This window comes from Pyxicephalus adspersus, chromosome 10 (genome assembly GCF_032062135.1).
Source record: "Pyxicephalus adspersus chromosome 10, UCB_Pads_2.0, whole genome shotgun sequence".
NCBI classification, from domain to species: domain Eukaryota; kingdom Metazoa; phylum Chordata; class Amphibia; order Anura; family Pyxicephalidae; genus Pyxicephalus; species Pyxicephalus adspersus.
Window position 1 is genome coordinate 12,018,376 of NC_092867.1, and position 9,936 is coordinate 12,028,311.

The window sequence follows — 9,936 nt, forward strand, 5'->3', positions numbered from 1 at the left end:
TATATATATATATATATATATATATATATATATATATATATATCACACATTTTTTATTACCATTTTTTGTTTAGATAGGGATCACTCCAAAGGAAACCAAAACTTCCCAGTCACCTTTTCCCATGCAATGGCAATAAATGGCAGTAAGACCATGGCTGCCCAGGAAATATTATAGTCTTGTCTGAAGCTGATCTTTATTTTTAGCAGATTAGATTAATACAAACTCTATTTCAGTTTGCTTTACTGCTAATAAATAGGTCTAAAGTCACCTGTATATATCAGAACAGCAAGACTGGGGAATGTTTTAGGGCTCCATTGGGTTTCCATGCCCAGGTTGTAATAAAAACAATATAATTATTCAAATTTGTTTTCTATAAAGCGGGACGTGGCCAGATTGTCTGTGTTCCTGTTTTATTACGGTTAGAGGTGACAGGCCAATTCCAGCCTTGTAGGTGTGTTTTTATAACTGTCTGCAGTTTTCGGTTGATCTGTAATAATCAGTCTGTTTGTCTTGTGTTCCATAGCAGAATGTTGTGCCGGGCAGCTCTGAGTGCTCGCGGGTGTACCAATGCCCGATGTCTTCTTTCCCGGGTCCGGATCACAGCTGCGTCATCTCATCCAAAATGTACGTACCTATATACAGAATATTTTCTGATTTCCTATGTCTTGCTTTTATTTGCTATAGATTGGAGGGGATTTATGAGAGAGGATGCTATGATACGAGGCCGCTTATCTCTTTTGCATTTTCTACGTTGGGCTAATTTGTCAAATCCTGGAAAAAAAATATATTTCTATTATAATATGGATCTGTTGTCCAAAGCAGCCAGATTCATCTTCTTATCTAACAAATGACTAATGATCAGTTACTATGAGTAGCAGCTCGGCTTTTGCCCCATTTCTTATGATGAAGTACAATACATGAATATAGATGATATACAGGTTTTGTTAGGGACATCAGTTATATTTTCTTCTTTAGCTGCAAATAAATTCTTCCTTTACTACATTTATAATTAACACATTGTCCTATAGAGAATATCAAATGGTAGCTTTTGTAAGAATTGTAACCTTACATTTTACTTTTCTATACAAGCACACAATATTTGGTTATATTTCACATCTGCTGGAGAGCATTTCTTTTTTTGCTTTATCAAGATTTGATTCAGAAATCAAATCTTGGTAAAGCAATGTATAATGGATATATGGTTGTATATTATAATATACTGTATATCGATATATGAAATGTATAATGGTTGGAGAAAAAAATGGAAATGAAAGGTAATTTCTGCAAAGTGTGTACACCCAGAGCTGGCACAAACACTGGATTTCATGAAATCAAAGCTGTCATTTTGTTCCAGTCCTGTGCGAAAATCTAGCATTAGTAGGTTTGTCCTAAAACATTATTTAGTGATTTTCTGCTATTATTGGGAAGGACGCATTCTTTGCTTCTCGCTTATCATAGAACAGGCTGCAGTAAGACACTAAACACTTGCTAGGTCCTACTGTGACCCAACCAAAAATTACCATGGGTAATTTTCTGTCCCTGGAACATGGATGGATGAATCTCCCCATATGGGGTCAAAGAATGTATTAAATTAATGGCACGTACCATTTCCTACATTCCTAATTTCCTTACATAAAATGTTCCAACTTGCAGTGTAATAGGACAGTAAAAGATAAAGCAATAAATAGCAGCCAATTTTTCGGTAAGCTCTGTGAACCTTTTCAACACAACTAATTCGACCTTTATTGTTTGTTTCAGCCCCAGCTATACCCCAGCAGAATTCCCGGCATTGGAGCAATGTTCCCTACATGACAATGCCTCTTATCCGGTCACACGGAAAACCTTTTGCCCACCGCAGTGAGCTGAAGCATGCCAAGCGCATTGTTGTGAAGTTGGGGAGCGCTGTGGTGACCCGAGGGGATGAATGTGGATTGGCCCTTGGAAGGTTGGCATCCATTGTGGAGCAGGTGAGTGGGACGATTGTCGATATGATCTTTACCATGACCATGCCATTAAATATAATATTTTAATTAGGTCTATATGTATACATTGGATTTATCACATTGGTACATGTAGTTGTCATGTCGCCAGCATGCCCCCAACTAGCTTACTAAACCTCAGCTAAGTTTTATATAAACCTCTATCACTGGAACATGAGTTATATTAAGGAAAATATTAGATTAAAGCTGAACTCTAGGAAGAATTCCAAACAACCCTTGCAGTGCAACTACTACCCAGACACCACCACTTCTCTTCTGTGCCCCATCAGTTGCAGGCACCCCATCAGTTGCAGACCAGCAGAACTAGAATAAAGAGAAGAGGAGAAAACTTGCCACTGGGTAGATCTAACGTTTCCCCACCTTGATTTTCTTTAGTCTTGGCTTTCCTACCTAGAGGATCAATTATCTGGCCAATCTCAGCCAAGTGGTTAGGAATTCATTGAGCTTTAGCCTGCCTAGTTTTAGGTTCCACACCATTTGGTAGTGCCAATAGGATGACACCAGTGAACTCTTTAGCTGTCTAGAATACTGGCATTTTATTATTATTATTATTATTATTAATAATAATAATATTACAACAATATCATCAGCATCCCCTGCTCCAGATCTTCAATTTCTATGGGACAATATTATTATTAAACAGTATTTATATAGCGCCAACATAATATGCAGCGCTGTACATTAAATAGGGGTAGCAAATGACAGACAGAAACAAACAATGACACAGGAGGAGGAGGAGAGGATCATGCCCCAAAGAGCTTACAATCTAGAACAGTGGTGTCAAACTCTGGCCCAGGGGCCAAATATGGCCCTCAATGTCCTTTTTTTTTTTTTTGGCCCCCAAAGGAATCCTAAATATGAACTGCAGCTGGCCCACTGCTGCCATGAAATAGCGCCGCTACTACAATCCCGGCATCGCTCGTGTCTATAGACCAGGGGGCTTTCTGCCTATGTGTGGCCCCAATTTTGCAAATAATGCCGGGAATTTTAGTAGCGGAGCTATTTCTAGCATTTCCAGCACTCCCCTTCAGCTGTACATTTACTTGCTACTCCAAGGCATGGACTTGAATAGTTGGATTTTCATAGAACAATACTGTTATTATTATTTTTAGCCTGCGAAAAAAGGTTACCATTGAAAGTTTACTCTACAAATAGAGAAAGAAGCATATGATTTTTTATTAAATAAAATAAAAATATCTTTTGCCTCTTTTTCTATTATAGGCTTGTTTCAGATTGAATGTGAAGCAAAACCTCTTTGTTTCCATATGAAAAGGTTTTATATCTAATGAGAAGGAAAAACTTCCTGAATGTTTTCAATAAATTTCAAGGTTGGCCCGCGACTTTGTCTAAGTTTTTTATTTTGGCCCTCTGTGTATTTGAGTTTGACACCCCTGCTGTAGGAGGTGGGGGAAGTATCACACAATAGGAGGAGGGGTATGGAAAGGTGCAAAGTGAGGGGTTAAGAGACAGAAGAAGACGGGTAGGCAAGTTTGAAAAGAGTTTTTTGAGGACTCTTTTAAATGAGCAGAAAGTAGGAGCAAGCCGCATAAAATGAGGAAGACCATTCCAGAGAGTCGGGGCAGCTCTAGAAAAGTCTTTGAGCCGTGCGTGTGAGGAGGTTATGAGTGAGGAATTCACTAGTAGGTCATTGGAGGAGTGAACAGAAAAAGGCTGCACTAATCTGCATCAAACAACAGGAGAGAATATTCAGACTTTTCCATCTTCCCTGGCTTTATTCTTGTTTTGGGTCAGCGACTAACTTGGTAGTAGAACCTTCAATGCCTTTTCCCATGCATCTGTCTTTGCAGATTTATATTCTGTTATTTGTGAACTTTAAACTTTTGTTTTTATTTTTTTTGCCTACTTCAAGTAGAATTAATATGGCCATAAAGTCATCAACAAAGAGGAAAGCAGTAAAGTGCTGGGTGGTTACCTTTGTCACATATACATGGTATAAAGATCACGTTTATCAGTTCCTTAAATGGTTTTAAAAAATGCTCGGAGTTGTCCTTAACCCTGCTGATTTGGGTGAAATGGTCAGAGAATTGCTGATCAGAATAAGGGGACACCTTTAGTGCTTCCTCCTAACTGAACGGGAAGTTACTTTTACATTAGTCACTTTCTAATGTGTCCCCTTTTATCAAATACATGACAAGGTTATTTGTAGAATACTTAGCCAGCTTTTTCTATGTAACCTTTGCTGGGACTAATTATTGGGAACGTTCTTGCTGCTTGAAGCAGATTATCTTCATAGGATCACCTTTAGATGTTTTAAAACTTTTACTATTTTATATAATAAGTAAATACATATTATTTTGTAATGTATACTACATACCTGGGTCTACACCTTTTATTTATGCCATTTACATGTGAAGTGCAATGTGCCATGGCAATGCATTGCAATTCATTTTATTAGCACCCCAATGCAGGAAAAGGAACTCCAATGCATAGCGCACTACAATTCAAAGTAACCCCTGGAATTTTTAGTGAGCTATCATCCCATTCATTTAAATTGGCTGTCCTAATTCAGTGTGTGATACAACATACATTAATGCAACAGGCCAGGACACCAAGGTCAGGGCTTTAGGTCAGATCAGTCCGTTGACTGCTGATGCAATCTACGTAACTTTTTTACCTTTCTTACAGATCAGAAAGTCCATTTAGTTACAATCCTATGTGTTATGTAAGCCACTACATTCACATTCATCAGGATGAAAAAAACATGATGGTGTGATTTCATGATTCTGTAGGCATCTACCTTCTTGTGCTATATTGTGCATTGTACCAGTGGTGGATAAATCTGACCTCTTCAGTATTTTCCCCAGAATTGTTTTAGGCTGAGTGGATGGGAGCTGTAGGCGGGTGGTGGCCCCTGTATTGTGACCCAACTTTTCAGAAATCACCCAAAAACAGCCGAATGGTTACTGAAATATGCTGGGTGGTGCGCCTGGCCAAAAGGGGCTGGAGAAAACACTGCTCTAACGGGTCATTCTGAGGTTTGTATAGGAGATACCAAGCCAATTGTAAGGATTTAGATAACAAAAAGGTAAATGGTCAGGTTCAATTATCAGATAGGTAAGGTTAAAAGGTTCAAAATATTTCCTTATGACTTTTGGTCTTTACAGTTTAAAGCTACGTACACACGTGCAATAATTATCATTGGAAACGAATGACTAACAACCGTTCGTCCAAAAAAAGTGCACAACATCGCCAATGAATGAAGATTGTCGCTGGAAACGAACGACTGTCCCGGCGGATCTTATTGGGCGACGATTGTTCGCTATCCATTGTGTGTACGGTGGTTCAGTGATGGTGGATTGTTCTGTGATACACTTCCTCCTGTACATGTCACTTCCTGCATCGTTCAAACGACGATCGTATCTATTGTGTGTACACTATTGATGGATTATATTTGAACGATCGTATCGCAACAGCATGTACAGAATTGTGCACAATACGATTGTTTAAAATAATCGTGCATAATCGTTAGTCGTTCGTTTTCTAAGGACAATTATTATTATGTCCCTAGATTATGTACCTAGATTTAGACACAACATGCCAGTGACCCGACAGAGGTTCTAATGCTCCACTTAATCCAAAATTTAAAAAATGTTTTGGCTGAAGGTCATTGTGCAGGCAATGCATATTTGTATGTTGTATTCATACCATATTTACTTGTATGGAATAATTCATCTATAGAATTGTCCTCTAATACCAGGTATCCATGCTACAAAACCAAGGCCGGGAGATGATGATCGTCACCAGTGGAGCGGTAGCATTCGGCAAACAACGTCTCCGCCATGAGATTCTCTTGTCGCAGAGCGTGAGGCAAGCACTACATTCTGGGCAGAATCAGCTGAAAGACATGGTGAGCTTTGTATTATATTGAAGCTGCTGCTGAGAAATACGTGACCTTGATGAGTGTTGTAACGTCCTGTACATCTCCTCTGTCCTTCACAGCAAGTTCCAGTACTGGAGGCACGAGCCTGTGCAGCGGCCGGACAGAGCGGCCTGATGGCCCTATATGAGGCCATGTTTACACAATACAGCATCTGTGCAGCTCAGGTAACACAATGGAATTATATTGTAATGTAAGAAATTAGGAACTCATAGTATTTCTGCATGAGTCCCCAGATCAGAGGTCCCCATCCCCGTAGCTTGGTAGCCATGTGTGACTCATTTTCATATATTCTTCCTAAAGCCAAACAAAATAACTACAAATTGGTAAAATGTTTTGTTAAGTTAACACTTTCCATAGAGCCCCGATAAGTTTATTGTACGGTGGACCCTTGTAAATAATAATCTCCAAGATAGTGTATTGCTGATCTCATGTAATCATACATTTGTATAAATGCTGCAAATCAATCATCAATCCACCATGGAGGCCATAAATTGGGAGTGCCCAGCTGGATGGTCTTCTGTGCCCCTTGAGTCCCATCATGTGAATGAGAAATTAAATTAAAAAAATAAGTTTATTGCAGCCAGTTATATTGCAGAGATGGTGCTCTGTCAGCACTTTTGCTATCAGTAGACCCAACCATTGCTGGGCAGCAGCCAAATTCCAGCACCATAAACTGGCTTTTCTTTTACTGCCTTCATCGAGTGCAGACAGATTAGTAATGTGCTATCTGAAATATGTGATATTTATTTTGCCATTTTATCCAACTCAGTTCACCTGAAAGGACCTCATTACCCAGCAGGAGGGCAATGACTGGACTATGTGCCAGTGTTCGTAGACCAAACTCTAGGCTTGGTGCCAACAATAGTCCTGGCACAATACAAGTAGTGTATGGGTGACGGTTTCTGTAACCCGTGTAAACCAGACTTTTATGTTCCAACCAATGATATAATCTGCTTGTTCCAGCAAAGGGATTCATGTTTTTTTTTTTTTTGTTTTTTTTTTAATTGTAGATTCTGGTCACAAACTTGGATTTCCATGATGAGCAGAAGAGACGAAATTTAAATGGCACATTGCACGAGCTGCTCCGGATGAACATTGTGCCAATCATTAATACCAATGATGCTGTTGTTCCTCCACCTGAACCAAACAGTGATCTCCAGGGGGTAAATGTGGGTGAAGTATACCTGTGGGCTCAGCTGCATGCAGATCTGCTTTAGCACTAATGCATGGCTGGATTCTGCATGGGTGCCAGAGATGACGGTGATGTATTCTTGCAGGTTGCAGTGTTAAGGTTTGGAGTGGTAGGACGTCTTTAATTTGTTCCATTCCATAGTGTCTCATTCTTTCCTACAAAGATATGAACACACAAAATTATGTTACTGGATAACCTTGTAGGCAAGGTCATTGTACCTATGAATGATACAAGATGGATTGCCAAGCACCTGGTGGGTTGGGGATGTCACATTGATAATGCATTGGGTCAGGGCAGGACTACATAGCCCAAACAACTACCAGCCAATAGAAAAGTCTCAAAATCTTGCCACCCCCTCCAACCAGCAGTGATCTGCATGTGATACCAGCAGAAGCCCAGAAACCCGGTGATGAATTTAAAATAAGACCTGAAATGAAAAAAGGGGTTTAGTAAAATTTGTATTTGCATTGAAGGAATTGGGTGGGTGGGGGAGCCAGGAAAGGCAAAATGTAAGCAGATTTTTTTTCTTCTTGAACCTTTACTACATTCTATCTGTGGACCCATTTCTGGATTTGATTTAGAACAGGGGTAGATCGCACAGGCAACGCGAGTAGATCGCGGAGCCCGGCCTTTCAAAGTATACTGGACTGCGCACAGGAGTTATTAAGTCCAAGTTTTTATAGTTGGTAGATCATTTTGACTTGGTCATTTTAAAAAGTGTGGGCACCCCTGATTTTGAATATACTTGGACTTCCTGCTCCTCTCTAGCTGGTAATGAAAAGCCAACTTGGTGAAAGTTATCGTCTCCTAATAGCTTTTAATCTGTGCGTGCCCAATTTTCCCTTTTTGTGTTGATATTCTTTTAATAAATATTTATCATGTATTTATAATTTATCATTATTTGTATATGGATCATTGGATTGTCTTATGTATAATGGATCATTTTACCAGACCTGAACACTGCACCCATTGTGACATTACTGAGTCTTACTGCACTGTATAGCATGCTGCTTGCTTGCTTGCTTTCTTCTCCGCTGTATATTTCTGCTCCGATACTAATCATTAGAATGCAGATCTACCATTGTACCCGCTATAATACTGATGTCTTCTCCTCCTGACCTTGCTTTACTCCACAGGTGATCAGCATAAAGGATAATGACAGCTTGGCAGCTCGGCTCGCTGTTGAAATGAAGGCCGACTTAATAATCGTTCTTTCTGACGTGGAAGGTAATGATAAATTATTGCCCTCTGTGCAAACAATTAGCATTGAACTAGGTGAACTATTCTCTGCGTATTGTTGGGTGTGCCCAAGGCGTGCTCATTATGGACTTTCTAGGTTTTCTTATAACCAGGTCATAACTTTCTGGGACAAGGAAGGAACACCCAGGCCATGACACATGATTAGGATTATTATTATTATTATTATTATTACACAGTATTTATATAGCGCCATCATATTATGCAGCGCTGTACAAATTCCATAGTCATGTCACCAACTGTCCCTCAAAGTGGCTCACAATCTAATGTCCCTACCATAGTCATATGTCATTTATACAGTCTAAGGTCAATAATGGGGGGAACCTGCATGTTTTTGGGATGTAGGAGGAAACCAGAGTACCTGGAAGAAACCCATGCAGACGTGGGGAGAACCACAAACTCCATGCAGATAGAGTCCTGGCCGCGCTGCAAAGGCCAGAGTGCTACCTCTGAGCAACCATGCTGCCCATAGGATGATTTGGAGTTTCATTTTTACATCATTTGTAAAACACATTTCTAAAATAAATTCCAAAATATCTAAAGTCTATTTGTATTCATGCTTGGACGATAGAATCTTTGTTTCTTCTGGTGACCATTGGCACCATGTCTGGGTTTCAGGCAGAGTTGTTCATCCAATTCCTTTGCCTGAACAGCAACCTCTGCATTGCCATAGACCAATGATTGGCATTGGTAGTGACCTACACCAGAGGAATATCATATTGTTTTTGCCTGTTAAATGACCATTTAGCATATTATTTATCCAAAGTGAAAAGGAATCTCGCCTTGGTTGGATTATATACTACTTTATTTCTGTAAATATTCATTGACCCAGTAATATGTGCACTGACCTCCTATTGAAATGTACATTATGTCAGTTGTTAATATGAATAATATGGGTCGGTGATCTGGCAATCATTGAAACCAAAGAGCCAAAATAACACCCAGGGCTCTAGGATATTATCCATTTGGTATTGGAAACTCCATGTTATATGACAGCAACCCTTTAGAATCTCTTTGTTGTAATGCATGTCATATTAAATGATTGCTTCCACTTTTTTTGTTTTTAGGTCTTTTTGACAGCCCCCCTGGGTCAGATGATGCCAAACTCATCGACATATTTTACCCGGGAGATCAACAATCTGTGACATTTGGGACTAAATCAAGAGTCGGTATGGGAGGCATGGAGGCAAAGGTATAGCCATTATTTTTATATCAACTTAATTGAAAAGAAAATATATACACATGTATAACACATGGTAATCCTGGTAAAGAATAAGATTAAAGTAACATTACCATTTTTATTTAACTTGCTTTTGTTCCTTACTTTTATTAACAAGTGGATAATAACCTTTCACTAGGTCAAAGCTGCTTTGTGGGCCCTTCAAGGCGGCACTTCGGTGGTAATAGCCAATGGCACTCATCCTAAAATATCAGGTCATGTGATCACAGACATTGTAGAAGGGAAGAAAGTTGGCACTTTCTTTTCGGAAGTAAAACCAGCCGGTAAGTTGAAATAATAAAATAATATAATTGGGGTTGAACAAATCCAGAGAAAAGCATTGGCAGTGCTGGATTTACAGTGTGG

The 9,936-nt window shown here is 39.4% G+C and overlaps 1 protein-coding gene across 3 annotated transcripts in view; it reads left to right on the top strand.

Annotated features, from left to right (window-relative positions):
* Nucleotides 1–9,936, top strand: part of ALDH18A1 (aldehyde dehydrogenase 18 family member A1) — a 23,118-nt gene that overhangs the window by 2,923 nt on the left and 10,259 nt on the right. Inside the window, exons 2-9 of one of the 3 annotated variants that reach the window (XM_072423927.1) lie at nt 525–625; nt 1,760–1,968; nt 5,720–5,869; nt 5,962–6,066; nt 6,913–7,071; nt 8,231–8,321; nt 9,419–9,543; nt 9,710–9,854. In XM_072423927.1, the coding sequence (XP_072280028.1) occupies nt 529–625; nt 1,760–1,968; nt 5,720–5,869; nt 5,962–6,066; nt 6,913–7,071; nt 8,231–8,321; nt 9,419–9,543; nt 9,710–9,854 (1,081 nt within the window). In that variant the 5' untranslated portion in view covers nt 525–528. The remainder of the gene's footprint in view (nt 1–524; nt 626–1,759; nt 1,969–5,719; nt 5,870–5,961; nt 6,067–6,912; nt 7,072–8,230; nt 8,322–9,418; nt 9,544–9,709; nt 9,855–9,936) is intronic. The other 2 variants (XM_072423929.1, XM_072423928.1) reach the window with 2 other exon arrangements.